General features: G+C 46.1%; 1 protein-coding gene across 2 annotated transcripts in view; it reads left to right on the forward strand.

Annotated features, from left to right (window-relative positions):
• The window catches only part of AVIL (advillin), a 47,259-nt gene that overhangs the window by 24,455 nt on the left and 7,836 nt on the right, over nt 1-14,968 (forward strand). For both annotated transcript variants that reach the window (XM_080994493.1, XM_080994492.1), the window contains exons 9-15: nt 302-400; nt 1,562-1,715; nt 2,806-2,906; nt 6,179-6,316; nt 8,336-8,494; nt 11,520-11,699; nt 14,293-14,438. In XM_080994493.1, the coding sequence (XP_080850619.1) occupies nt 302-400; nt 1,562-1,715; nt 2,806-2,906; nt 6,179-6,316; nt 8,336-8,494; nt 11,520-11,699; nt 14,293-14,438 (977 nt within the window). The remainder of the gene's footprint in view (nt 1-301; nt 401-1,561; nt 1,716-2,805; nt 2,907-6,178; nt 6,317-8,335; nt 8,495-11,519; nt 11,700-14,292; nt 14,439-14,968) is intronic.

Raw genomic sequence — 14,968 nt, forward strand, 5'->3', positions numbered from 1 at the left:
ATGTGAATTGACTAGCCAGCAACCTGAGACAGCTGGTCTAGAGTGGCAGCTGCTGGCCATTGTCAGAAGCATAAGATTGCCTCTCCCAACATATATTTTTTTTTTAAAATCTTGTCTCGATTCTCTTCCCCTGTCATCAGCCTCAGGTTGAGACATTCCTCTTGCCTATTTACGTAAGAGGTGGGTGGGGAACCAAGGATTTATAGTTATCGCCCATTTTACACAGAAACACATGAAACCAATCGGGGAGCTGCGAGAAATTCTTCCTGTGCTAATCATAAACTTCTCATTTGTGCCTTAGGACTGCTACATTCTGGATCACAGCGGGATGAAAATCTATGTCTGGAAGGGCAAAGGAGCCTCTAAGATGGAGAAGCAAACAGCCATGTCTAAGGCCTTGGTATGGCACGAGAATTCAGCTAAGCTGCAATTTTGTTATAATTTTAAATGCCCCAGTCGTATGCAGATGGGAAATGCAGAGACAGAAAGATGTGTATATAATTCTTTTAAAAAATGCAAGGTTGGAAGGTGAACCAGTTTTGCATGTTCCAATTTACCAGGGACTGCCTGTTTTCTAGTATTTGTCACTATCCTTATTTAGCCTTTCGGAGGATATGTGGAAGATGCCTTTAAGGAGCTTTTGTTAGGGTGCGCTAACTTCCCTTCCAGCCGCCCCCTCCTCTTGCTGCTGCCAGTAATTGCTTAACATGGTTGTCAAACCACCATAAAACACACAGCCTGACTGCAGTTGCTGTGGCTTATTTGAGGCCTGTTGGCAGAAACGGAAGATTTACTGGGATTGTTATTCTTCCCCCAAGCTCAGTTTTTAATAAGCTGTAGAACCACATTTAGCCGGCAGTCCTGAGTTTCACTGTCCCTGCTGTAAATCTATTTTTCACTTTTATGTCCCCACCTTTGCATTTATATCCAAGGAATTCAGTGTGGCACGGGTGCTTCTCTCGCTCCCAATTTTATCCTCACAACAACACTGTGAGGAGATGAATTAGGCTGAGAGATGGTGACTGGGGATTTGGAGCCTGGTCTCCCAGTTCCTGGGGATGCGGGTGGCGCTGTGGGTTAAACCACAGAGCCTGGGACTTGCCAATCAGAAGGTTGGCAGTTCAAATCCCCGCAACGGGGTGAGTTCCCGTTGCTCGGTCCCTGCTCCTGCCAACCTAGCAGTTCGAAAGCACGTCAAAGTGCAAGTAGATAAATAGGTACCGCTCCAGCGGGAAGGTAAACGGCGTTTCCGTGCGCTGCTCTGGTTCGCCAGAAGCGGCTTAGTCATGCTGGCCACATGACCCGGAAGCTGTACGCCGGCTCCCTTGGCCAATAAAGCGAGATGAGCGCCGCAACCCCAGAGTCGGTCATGACTGGACCTAATGGTCAGGGGTCCCTTTACCTTTACCTTTACCTCCCAGTTCCTAGTCCAACACCACACTGGTTCTCTTTCAGCAGCAACATGCTGAAGGCTGCAGAGGAAACCTGTGCTAGAGGCAGGACCCAAAGCCTATCCTTCCTTGCTTGCTTGCTTGCTTGCTTGCTTGCTTGTTCGCTACAGGAATTCGTTCAGATGAAAGGCTACCCTCCGAGCACTAACCTGGAGACGGTTCATGACGGGGCAGAGTCAGCCATGTTCAAGCAGCTGTTCCAGAAATGGACAGTCCAGGACCAGACTGTGGGGCTAGGAAGAACCTACAACGTTGGCAAAATTGGTAAGGATGTGCAGAGACATGCCTCGGATCCTTTGGGCCATTGGCAAGGAGCTGCGTAGACACCTCCCTCTCCATCCCTGGTTCAGGCCAATTCTGGTTTGCATTCTGTCATTCCCAGTTGCCGTTGTCTGGAGGCACAGGTCAATTCTGCGTCCAGGGCAGCTGTCTACCAGCTCCACCTGGTACGCAGGCTGAGACCCTACCTGCCCGCAGACTGTCTTGCCAGAGTGGTGCATGCTCTAGTTATCTCCCGCTTGGACTACTGTAATGCACTCTATGTGGGGACCCGGAAGTAATGGAATGCATTACTTCCGGGTTTTGCCAGTCGCGCATGCACAGACGCTCAAAATGACGTCACGCGCATGCGCAGAAGTGGCGAATCGCGATCCGCGCATGCGCAGACGCGGGTTGCGTTCTGCTCTGGATATGAATGGGGTCCTGGAACAGATCCCATTCATCTCCAGAGGTACCACTGTAAGTTTCCAAGCACAATTCAAAGTGTTGGTGCTGACCTTTAAAGCCCTAAACCAGGCTCCCTCAAACTTGGCCCTCCAGATGTTTTGAGACACAGTTCCCATCATCCCTGACCACTGGTCCTGCTAGCTAGGGATCATGGGAGTTGTAGGCCAAAAACATCTGGAGGGCCGAGTTTGAGGAAGCCTGCCCTGAACAGGCTCGACGCAGTATACCTGAAGGAGCGTCTCTACCCCCATCGTTCTGGAAATTGAGGTCCAGCTCTGAGAGCCTTCTGGCAGTTCCCTCACCGCGAGAAGTGAGGTTACAGGGAACCAGGCAGAGGGCCTTCTGGGTAGTGGCGCTCACCCTGTGGAACACCCTCTCATCAGACGTCAAGGAAATCCGGATGGGCAGAATATAAATAATAAATTATTATTATTATCATTATCATTATTAGGATGATTAGCATCTTTAGGTTTTCAGCAATTTTGGCCAAGAGGTTGCAATTTCTCCTAGCCTTGTTGCAACCCTTGTACTTGTCTCCAGGCCCAAGGGATCATGACTCCCACTTGGCAAAACCTCGTTCTGATGGATGCCAGCTGCTTCCTCCCTTTGACAGATGTTTCCTTTCCAGCTAAGGTCGCCCAAGAGAAATTTGATGCCACCCTCTTGCACGCCCGACCAGAGTTGGCAGCCCAGGAGAGAATGGTAGATAGCGGGGAAGGAAAAGTGGAGGTAAGAGTTATGAGCCCCAATCCCAGAATGGAAGCTCGATTTCTTGTTGGCTCTCTAGTGAGTACAGTGGAAGAAGAAGAGTTTGGATTTGATATCCCGCTTTATCACTACCCGAAGGAGTCTCAAAGCGGCTAACATTCTCCTTTCCCTTCCTCCCCCACAACAAACACTCTGTGAGGTGAGTGGGGCTGAGAGACTTCAAAGAAGTGTGACTAGCCCAAGGTCACCCAGCAGCTGCATGTGGAAGAGCGGAGATGCAAGCCCGGTTCACTAGATTACGAGTCCGCCACTCTTAACCACTACACCACACTGCCTCTTGGTACCTCAGGTTACGAATTTAATTCATTCCAGAGGGCCATTTTTTATTATTAATTAAATTTTATTTAACATAATTATCACAAAATACAAGCAAAATACATACAAATACATGCATACATATATTTTTCAGATAAGCGCACATATATAAAAAAGAACAAAAAAGAAAAAAGGAAGAAAAGAAAAGAAAAAATAAGAAGAAAAATTGGAAGAAGAAGAAAAATTGGAAGAATTTCTTTCCAATTTATTCTACAAATATCCCGGAGGTCCATTCTTAACTCACAACTGTTCTTAACCTGAGGCGTGCTTTCGCTAATGGGGCCTCCTGCTGCTGCCGTGCCACCGGCATGCGATTTTCGTTTTCATCCTGGGGCAAAGTTTGTAACCAGAGGTACTACCTCCGGGTTAGCGGCATTTGAACCCAAGGTGTTTGTAACCCGAGGTACCACTGTAGAAGTGCCCCACATTTGCATACAATATTTTTCTCTTCTTTTATATTTCCAAAATAACATACTAGCACAGAGGTGATTGATATTCTCCAGTAGTGAATGATTGTAGTACTCTGATACTGGAAGTGAGGTTGGACGAGTCACAATCACCTTGGCTGCCATTGGCTTAGCGCAGGCATAGGCAAACTCCGGCCCTCCAGATGTTTGGGACTACAATTCCCATCATCCCTGACCAGTGGTCCTGTTAGCTAGGGATGATGGGAATTGTAGTCCCAAACATCTGGAGGGCCGGAGTTTGCCTATGCCTGGCTTAGCTGCTGTGATGTCACACAGAGGGGTCTGGCAGCCTAAGGCTTAGCAACCGGAGGGGAGGGGATTTGCAAAGCCTTAGAAGTCATTAGCAACAAACTGCTGAAAACTTGCTGTTTAGGAATGCGAATAGCATTCATCTGTAATGTTTCTACCATATTGCTTTTGCACCCTTCCCCCAAGTTTCTACAAAAGGTTTTTTAAAATAAATAATAACTGCCATTTCGTGGCAGGAAAAGGCAATTTCAATGCAGCCAGAAATGTTCAGAGTAGGAAAAACTGCATTGTTGTCTTAATTGGCACCATATAATCTGGGTACAGAATGCGATTGTTTAGCTCTTAGGAGTTGATGTTCCTTGGAATTTATTTTGTGTTCATTCACAAGTCACAAGAGCTGAGACGTTGGAAGTGTGAAATCTACAGTAAAAGGTAAAGGCAAAGGGACCCCTGACCATTAGGTCCAGTTGTGGCCGACTCTGGGGTTGCGGCACTCATCTCGCTTTATTGGCCAAGGCAGCCAGCATACAGCTTCTGGGTCATGTGGCCAGCATGACTAAACTGCTTTCTGGTGAACCAGAGCAGCGCACGGAAACACCGTTTACCTTCCCGCCAGAGCGGTACCTGTTTATCTACTTGCACTTTGACATGCTTTCGAACTGCTAGGTTGGCAGGAGCAGGGACCGAGCAACGGGAACTCACCCCGTTGCGGGGATTCGAACTGCCAACCTTCTGATCGGCAAGTCCTAGGCTCTGTGGTTTAGACCACAGCGCCACCCGAAATCTACAGTATGCTTGCTCAAAAGTATCTTTGCGTGCAGCACTAGAAGTAACGAAGGAAACACAGGGATCCCAATCCTGCGCTTAACTTGTCCAGTGTTTTTGGGGAGAATTGGTGGGCAGAAGAAGAGGTGCTTATCCTTATCCCTGCTCACTGATTCTGCTTTGCAAGTGCCACTGTCAGCTATTTTTAATTCCCCCACTGCCACTGCCCACTGCCATGTCAGCTTGTGAAACTAGAATCATAGAATCATAGAATCATAGAGTTGGAAGAGACCACAAGGGCCATTGAGTCCAACCCCCTGCCAAGCAGGAAACACCATCAGAGCACTCCTGACATATGGTTGTCAAGCCTCTGCTTAAAGACCTCCAAAGAAGGAGACTCCACCACACTCCTTGGCAGCAAATTCCACTGTCGAACAGCTCTTACTGTCAGGAAGTTCTTCCTAATGTTTAGGTGGAATCTTCTTTCTTGTAGTTTGGATCCATTGCTCCGTGTCCGCTTCTCTGGAGCAGCAGAAAACAACCTTTCTCCCTCCTCTATGTGACATCCTTTTATATATTTGAACATGGCTATCATATCACCCCTTAACCTCCAGGTTAACCTCCAGGCTAAACATGCCCAGCTCCCTTAGGCGTTCCTCATAAGGCATCGTTTCCAGGCCTTTGACCATTTTGGTTGCCCTCCTCTGAACACGTTCCAGTTTGTCAGTGTCCTTCTTGAACTGTGGTGCCCAGAACTGGACACAGTACTCCAGGTGAGGTCTGACCAGAGCAGAATACAGTGGCACTATTACTTCCCTTGGAGCGAGCCTGGTCAGAAAAGCAGCCCTGAGGATGTTTTTAGGGGGGAATCAGTGATGTGCCAGCACCAGAGGGATAATGAGTTGCTTCTACCTGCTCACCTGCGAGTCTAACCCTGCGTGAGTCCCCTTGACCTACATTTCAATTAATCTCAGCAGAACAAGTGTTAAGGTAGCAATGAAAGGATCTGTCAGTTGTGGTTCTCTGGGCTTCCCTTTTTTCCAGTCTTAAATTCAGTTCTCCACGTTTAATGCCGCAATTTGCATTTTTTTTAAAAATCCCCATGAAAATTCATCAGCATTTTAGTGCAAATTTCTCCCAATAAAGAAATTTTTGTATGCCGTTTTAACTGTTGTCCATATTTTCGCAAGCATTTCCTCCCTAATTTTATGCATTTTTGCATGCTACCTTCACTAATCATCTTTATTACAGTATATGTATTTGAATCTATCGTCTTTGATAAAATGCGTGCTGCAATATGAATTTCCGTGCAGTTTTCTTTTTTAGAAAGCAGATAAATGCCCAAACATGGGCCAGAAATAGGTTGATTAACCTAGGTTATGACTGCACATTTGCTGAGATAACATCTAGTTCCACCCTCTGTTTTGTTATCTCTAGGTCTGGAGGGTTGAGAACCTGGAGCTGGTGCCAGTGGACTATCGATGGCATGGATTCTTCTACGGTGGAGACTGCTACTTAGTCCTGTACACCTATGAGGTCAACAGGAAACCCCATTACATCTTGTACATTTGGCAGGTAAGTGAACAGCTTCAGATGAGGAAGGCCCTGTTTCTGTTGACTTCCCAGAGGAGTTGGCTTCAGAAGTCTTAGGTGCTGCTACCAAATGTTCCTTTCAATTGTCCATGGTGTACAGGTAATGGTGGCTGTAAACTATGGTTAGGGAAATTGGCTGGTGCACAAACTGCATATAGCGCACACAGTCCTTGCGCTCTGCTCCCTCCCGCCATAGAGTTTGAAATGCTTGTGTTACGCCCAGGACACAACCCTTTTGAATGGATGAGACTGAGAGAGGTTGACTGGCTCAGAGTCATCCAATAACTTTCATGGCTCCATTGAGGATTTGTACTTGAGTCTCTTAAATCCAATATGGCTAATGAGAGCCTACGTTGGAGACCCTCACTCAGCGTGGCAGTAATGTGCAGCTATACTCACCGCATGCTAGATCTCTCTGTGCTTCAGGGGCTGTTGAATATAAGGGTAGTGAAAGCGCAGCTAAGAAGGTCAAATCATATATATGACTGACACCCCCCTTCTTTGGAAATTAAACCAATGTCCAGACTCTAACATGCAAAAACTTTACTTGCAGAAACTGTTAATTATAGATGAATTAAAACATAATATTTACAGTTGCATGCTCATCCAAGCATGGGCCTACATGTATTTATTTTTTACATTGTAGCCGTTGCTTTAATTTCATTTTTGTATTATTCTCTTGTATTCATGGATGCATATTTGTACTTAACTTCACACTGAATTGAAGCCACTTTGTGTTCTTCCTAAAAGAGGCTCCTGGGAGGCCGGATGGACATTGCTGGAACAAGTCTTGGGTTGGGGCAACTGGCTAAAAGGTTTTAAAATGTTTTAAACGGTTCTAAATTTGGTTCCTTTTTTGTTTTGGTCAGGTTGATGTTGGTTAAATGTTTAGTTGGGGTTGGCAGTTATTTTAATTTGGGTATAACCGTAAACTGGTTGTTGTTGTTGTTTTCTATTGATTTATTGGCTTGTTTGTTGCTCGTATAGGATATTTTGTTTTTTAATGTTTGATGCTTTGTTGTGTTTTTATATATGTTGTAAGCCCGCCCAGAGTGGCTCGCGAAACCCAGCAAGATGGGCAGGATATAAATTTAAAAATTCTTATTATTATTACAGTCTCTTCTTCTAACTTCCAAACAGCTGTGTTTTCCTGTCTTTCCAGAGCTCAGCACTCTGCCTTCTTTCTCTCAGTTAGGCCATGCCTTGCAGCTCCTATGAAAGATTTACCTTCTCCATTTTACCTGCTCTCTTAAGCCGAGAAGAAACACTCTAACACTCTATTCAACTGAGCAGTGTTCACAGTGGATTCTAAAACAAAGTCATCTTGCTTCCCATAAAATGAAGTCTCTCCTTCACTATTTCCCTCCCATGTGACCAACCTTAACTAATCACATGAGAACCGCTGTTGTTGTTGTTAAGTCATTTAGTCGTGTCCGACTCTTCGTGACCCCGTGGGCCAGAGCACGCCAGGCACTCCTGCCTTCCACTGCCTCCCGCAGTTTGGTCAAACTCATGCTGTAGCTTCGAGAACACTGTCCAACCATCTTGTTCTCTGTCGTCCCCTTCTCCTTGTGCCCTCCATCTTTCCCAACATCAGGGTCTTTTCCAGGGAGTCTTCTCTTCTCATGAGGTGGCCAAAGTCTTGGAGCCTCAGCTTCACGATCTGTCCTTCCAGTGAGCACTCAGGGTTGATTTCCTTAAGAATGGAGAGGTTTGATCTTCTTGCAGTCCATGGGACTCTCAAGAGTCTCCTCCAACACCATAATTCAAAAGCATCAATTCTTTGGCCATCAGCCTTCTTTATGGTCCAGCTCTCACTTCCATACATCACTACTGGGAAAACCATGGCTTTAACTATGCGGACCTTTGTTGGCAAGGTGATGTCTCTGAGAACCGCTAGAGAACACTATAGAATTCAGTTACCAACCAATCAAATTTAAACCCATAGCAATGAATACAAGCACTTTCAATTTCAGTGAATTCCATTACTGTACTCAACAGGGACGCCATGCCACGGTGGACGAGCTTGCGGCTTCAGCCTACCATGCAGTGGAGCTGGATCAGCAGTACAACGGGAAGCCTGTCCAGGTGCGGCTGAACATGGGCAAAGAGCCGCGCCACTTCTTGGCCATCTTCAAAGGCAAGCTTGTCTTCTTTGAGGTATGGAGGAGAATTAAGGAGCACCATGGAAAATCACAAACTGAATTCCCCAGGTGTCAGGCCTGTTACAGCTAAACGTGTTGCTGCAGCTTAGAAGCAAGGATCCCGGGACCCTCCAGATATTGTTGGGACTTCACATCCCATAATCCTGAGCCCAATGGTTGGGGGTGATGGGACCTGTAGGGTCACAGGTTCCCCATCCCTGCTGTACCTGCTCAAGACCATTGTGAGTCACAGCCAGATTCTCCCTGAACACAAACTCTTTGCCCTTCTGGTATATTCTGAGGGGCAAAAGTCAGGAGCGAAGGAGGAGACCAGAACCCAGGTTCCCTGACGTCTCAGTGGAACAGTCTGTCCTTGGGTCTTATTCTTGTCGCTTACAGCAGCCAAGATGGGAAGGGCATAGAGTGACAACACAGTTCATTCCTTGTTGGAGCTTCCCTTCTTTGAATGAATATGGAAGCTTGTCTCTGTCATCCCTGCTGTAAAAAAAGGGAAGAGGGAGGCAGGGAGTCCTAGATACTCGAGAAATCACGTCAGCCATGCCAAATCAGGCACCAGGTTTGGCTTTTCGTGTTTTTCCCTTTCTCCTGCCTTTCTTTTAAAAAGGGGGGAAAAAGAGAGATTATAGTCCTCATTGTGCAAGCAACATCTTCTGAAAGTTGAAAAAAACAAATGGGAACTGGATTTCAATGGCTTTGGAATAGGGATTCCCACGATCTCACAATTTGGCAGTCCTGACTTTCCTGCCCTTCATCTGCTGCTGTCTCTGTTTTTCCTTGTCCTTACCTGATTGGCAAAATATTCCAAATTCTAGTGTTCCAGCCACTCTGGCTGACCAATATATTTTTTACTCTGCTCTGTGTGATTTAAAAAAATATATAATTGCACACCTGGATAAGGATCAGCTCACAATTTTTTTGCAGTTGACACCGATTGGGGTAGCTACCCTCTCGTGGGGATCATATGGTCCAGACATTCATTTAATGAATACCTGGAACTAGGCTTTTAGTCGGTAGCATCCATGCTTTGAGATATTCTTCGCCTCAAAGTTGGATGGGGCCAACAATTTGTTCTTTTAGGTGCCTCTTTAAGCCTTTAAAAAAAAAAAAAATCCAATCAGGCATTTCCAAGCCAGCTTTGCTGAATATTGTTCTTATTGGTTTTACAGGTTTTACAGATAGTAACCGAATCATGGGTTAGAAAGGCATTTCATTTCCTCCACAAACTGGGAATTAGGACTAAATATGTCACCAGCTGGTATCTGCAGAATCAGTGATGAAGAATCCCATTTATACAAATGAAATCCTTTGATCCAGGCAGGTGTCAGATGTAGCAGAAGATTAAATACTTGTTCTGAGGTTTCCCTGCTAATGATGAATTTATCAATATTCAGAAGTGCGTGGAAAAGGTATCTGAACTCCCAATAGTCTAGTGAGTCTGCCTCCAGGAATATTTGTGCACTTATTTAATAGGATGGGAAAGAGGAAGTGTTTCAATAGGTGTCGGTCAAAGGCAGTGCTTTTTTCTAAGAAAAAAATGTTTAGGGGTACTCTCGTTTTCCTACTCATATTGAAATACTGCCCCTCTATGAGGTCAAACATAGATTCACAATATGTTTAGGAATATGCCTGCCCCCAGAAGAAAAAGCCCTGGTCACAGGTATTAATCTCAGGGGTGGTTTCGCCTTTGCCTTAAGTATTTAACTCAAGTCCCATCTAAAAGCTTCTCATTGAAAATACTTGTCTGTTGCATGGTTGAGAAGTGATAATCCCAGACCTTTGCCCCTCCAGCTTCTTTCCCAGTAGATGTGCATTTTGTAAATTTTCACCTGCATAGCCAGTGCGGCCATCAGGGTAGGACTCTGGGGTAGGAGACCAGAGGCCCAGTCAGGAGAATGAAGAGGAGACTCCCTATATGCAGCAGCAAGCGAAGGAATAAATACAAGATGGGTGACACCTGGCTTGAGAGCAGTACATGTGAAAAGGATCTAGGAGTCTTGGTTAACCACAAACTTGACATGAGCCAACAGTGTGACGCAGCAGCTAAAAAAGCCAATGCAATTCTGGGCCGCATCAATAGGAGTATAGCATCTAGATCAAGGGAAGTAATAGTGCCACTGTATTCTGCTCTGGTCAGACCTCACCTGGAGTACTGTGTCCAGTTCTGGGCACCACAGTTCAAGAAGGACACTGACAAACTGGAATGTGTCCAGAGGAGGGCAACCAAAATGGTCAAAGGCCTGGAAACGATGCCTTATGAGGAATGGCTAAGGGAGCTGGGCATGTTTAGCCTGGAGAAGAGGAGGTTAAGGGGTGATATGATAGCCATGTTCAAATATATAAAAGGATGTCACATAGAGGAGGGAGAAAGGTTGTTTTCTGCTGCTCCAGAGAAGCGGACATGGAGCAATGGATCCAAACTACAAGAAAGAAGATTCCACCTAAACATTAGGAAGAACTTCCTGACAGTAAGAGCTGTTCGACATTGGAATTTGCTGCCAAGGAGTGTGGTGGAGTCTCCTTCTTTGGAGGTCTTTAAGCAGAGGCTTGACAACCATATGTCAGGAGTGCTCTGATGGTGTTTCCTGCTTGGCAGGGGGTTGGACTCGATGGCCCTTGTGGTCTCTTCCAACTCTATGATTCTATGATTCTATGAAATATTACCTTAGGCAACCTAAGGCCTGTGGGCCGGATGTGGCCCAATCGCCTTCTCAATCCGGCCAGCGTGTTTTTACATGAGTAGAATGTGTCCTTTTGTTTAAAATGCATCTCTGGGTTATTTGTGGGGCATAGGAATTTGTTCTTTTTTCCCCTCTTCAAAATATAGTCTGGGCCACCACATGGTCTGAGGGATGGTGGACCGGCCCACGGCTGAAAAAGGTTGCTGACCCCAATCTAATCCATCACCACTGCTGTAAGGCCATTAAGGTTACTTAGGTGAACCGTGCCATTGCTCCAGTCTCATCGTTAGGTTAGCAGCGATGTCGGTTTGTTGTTCTGCCCTTCCCTCACTTGGTCTTTAGGGCGGGACATCCAGGAAGGGCAGGAGCGAAGCGGAACCACCAGTGCGGCTCTTCCAGATCCGTGGAACGGACAGCTCCAACACGAAGGCGGTAGAAGTGCCGTCTGTGGCTGCCTCTCTCAACTCCAATGATGTCTTCTTGCTGAAGACCCAGACGGACCATTACTTGTGGTATGGCAAGGTGAGGCTAGGAAAGGTGGCTCGGAGCAGGGATGAGGGCAACGTCAAGCAGGAGGGCGGGTGGGAATCCAGAACCCCACCATCCTTTGCTTTTCAAACAGGCCGCCACAGGGGCATCCCGCCAGAAAGGTTTTTACATGGACGGGTGGGTGTCGGAATTAAGAAAAGAAAAATTGGTGAGACCAAATGTCTGGTACAGTGGTGCCTCGCAAGACGAAAAGAATCCATTCTGGGAGTCTCTTCGTCTAGTGGTTTTTTCGTCTTGCGAAGCAAGCCCATTGACGGATTAGCGGATTAGCGCTATTAGCGCTATTAGCGGCTTTTAGCGGCTTTTAGCGGCTTTTAGCGGCTTTTAGCGGCTTTTAGCAGCTTATCAGCTTATCAGATAAGCAGATAAGCGGCTTAGCGACTTAGAAAAAGAGGGGGAAAAGGAAAAAAAAAAACCAGGAACTCGCAAGACATTTTCGTCTTGCGAAGCAAGCCCATAGCAGATTCGTTTTGCGAGGCACCTCCAAAACGGAAAACTCTTTCGTCTAGCGAGTTTTCCGTCTTGCGAGGCATTCGTCTTGCGGGGCACCACTGTATAGAATTTGGACTCCTTGCAGTGGCGAGGGAACCTTCAACTTTCATCAAAAACAGCAGTGTAGTCCCAAGTCTCTGTCTTTCATGGTTGTGAAAATAACTTGGAAATGCGTAACTTACTATTATTATTATTATTATTATTATTATTATTATTACCCCACCCATCTGGGTTTCCCCAGCCAATCTGGGTGGCTCCCAACAGAATATTAAAAACATGATAAAACATCAATCATTAAAAACTTCTGTAAACAGGGGTGTCTTCAGATGTCTTCTAAAAGTCAGATAGTTGTTATTTCCTTGACATCTGATGGTAGGGCGTTCCACAGGGCAGGTGCCACCACCAAGAAGGCCCTCTCCCTGGTTCCCTGTAACTTCGCTTCTTGCAGTGAGGAAACCGCCAGAAGGCCCTCGGAGCTGGACCTCAGTGTCTGGGCTAAACGATGGGGGTGGAGACGCTCCTTCAGGTATACTGGGCCAAGGCCATTTAGGGCTTTAAAAGTCAGCACCAACACTTTGAATTGTGCTCTGAAACGTACTAACGTAGGAATAAATTTCGAAAGCATTTCAGCTATGGTATGCTATTCAGATTTTGGCACACAGTGAGTAGCAGCTTAAAATTAAATAGAGAAAGGAAGTCACAAGCCCCCGTGACTGTAGAGGGCACTTTGAGAAAGTGCACATGGCCAGGAACACAGAACTAGGATTATCACGGAGCAGAATGCAGCAGTTGCCTAGGGCAGCAGATTCCAGAGGAAGAGCACCCTGCCTATATCTCAGAGGCGACAGAGCACACATTTTGCATGCACAAGGTCCCAGATTCAATCTGCTGCAACTCCAGGTAGGTTTACAAAAGACTCCTGTCTAAAACCCCTGGAGAGCCACTGTCATCCAGTTTTGGGTAGCCAATACAGAGCTAGATGGACCAGGGGGATGACTCTGTATAAGGGCAGCTTCTTCTATTCCTAGAACATCTCCCTGCAGTGGCTGCATTTGCATTTATGAGGACACGCCATAGCAACTCTTGGGCTACAATAGAAACATCTGACTTGGAAGCTTTTGCTTCCACTTTAGATTAAATGCTGCTTTGTGTGATGTCACAACCCAGGCAAACCAGGGTTAATCTTAACTATGGTTTGTCAAAACCGGTCACGTCAGAAGAGGGGGAAGCGCGTGACACCAATGGCTTGCCACAGCTTGTTCTTATAATGCTAAACCAGGGTTTAGTGTTATGTGCAAACACAGCCTGTGCGGCCCTTTTTATGGGAGCAGGCAAGATTGTTGACTTCTAGCTCCAAGTGCAGAAGTACATAAGGCCTGTAGTGCCCAGATAGCTCAGGGGAAAATGTTTGGTGTCTTGTCAAGTAGTAGACCAGTATGAAGTAAGCAGCACATACGCGGCATACAAAACACTACCAAACCATTCTACGTTCTAAATCTTATATTAATAATGCAAACACTGAGAGAACAGGGTACAAGATCTACTACAGAAGCCACAAACAGAAAACTCATTCAAATTGTGTCCAAAAGGAAGATTCAGTCTTTAAAGTTCCTTTAGCCAGGCTCCTGTAGATATCAACGAAGATAAGTTTGATCAAACGAAGTGTCAGTGATGTTACGCACGAGAGTTAGACAGGGTGCCGGCGTTTATCACCTGTTTCGCCCATGAAGAGTCTCGGACTTCTTCAGTAAATTCTCTCTCACGGTTTTGATATATTTATAAACATTCAAGTCCATATGTTACATTCCTTCTTGGCTTAAGCTACAATATTTAATTTCTTTCTTCAGGAAATTCTCCCTCAAGATTTTGGTGCATTTACATACATTCAACTGCATATGCGAAGTTCTTTCTTGACTTAAGCATTTATTCATTGTATTTCCTGTGGTGTCTTGTCAAGGCTTGACTGCAGGCGTCCCCTTACACCAAAACCTTTTGTTTTGTAGCCCACCTAGATGTGGGTCAGCAAGCTGCCCTTCCACTTCCACCGCCTTACCTCTGTGGGTTTTCATTCCAGGGTTCCAGTGGCGATGAACGGGAAATGGCCAAGGAGTTGGCCACCACCCTTTGCAATGGGATTCAGGAGATGGTAGCAGAAGGGCAGGAACCCCCCGAGTTTTGGGAGCTGCTTGGAGGCAAAGCCCCCTATGCAAGTGAGAAAAGGTATTTGCGCCCTGTCCCTAAACTCTACTACTTGCTTGTGTATCTGGGTGCTTCTAGGCAGGGGGCTTAAATATTGCAAGCAGGTGTTCGGATATCACAAATATCACTTACCAGATTCCCCCCAATAAGGGTGAATCTGGATTAAATGGGACAGGGGGAGGATATGGGTTGGTATTTTGATACAGTGGTGCCTCGCAAGACGAAAAGAATCCGTTCCGCGAGTCTCTTCGTCTTGCGGGTTTTTTCGTCTTGCGAAGCAAGCCCATTAGCAGTTTAGCGGATTAGTGCTACAGGGCTTAGCAGGCTTAGTGGATCAGCTGATAAGCGGCTTAACGATAAGCTGATAAGCGGCTTAAGGATCAGCTGATAAGCGGCTTAACGATAAGCTGATAAGCGGCTTAACGATCAGCTGATAAGCGGCTTAGCATCAGCTGATAAGCGGTTTAGCGGCTTGGGAAAAAGGGAAAAAGGAAAAAAAACCTGCAGGAACTCGCAAGACATTTTCGTCTTGTGAAGCAAGCACATAGGAA

Source organism: Podarcis pityusensis (genome assembly GCF_964106645.2).
Source record: "Podarcis pityusensis genome assembly, chromosome: 2".
NCBI classification, from domain to species: domain Eukaryota; kingdom Metazoa; phylum Chordata; class Lepidosauria; order Squamata; family Lacertidae; genus Podarcis; species Podarcis pityusensis.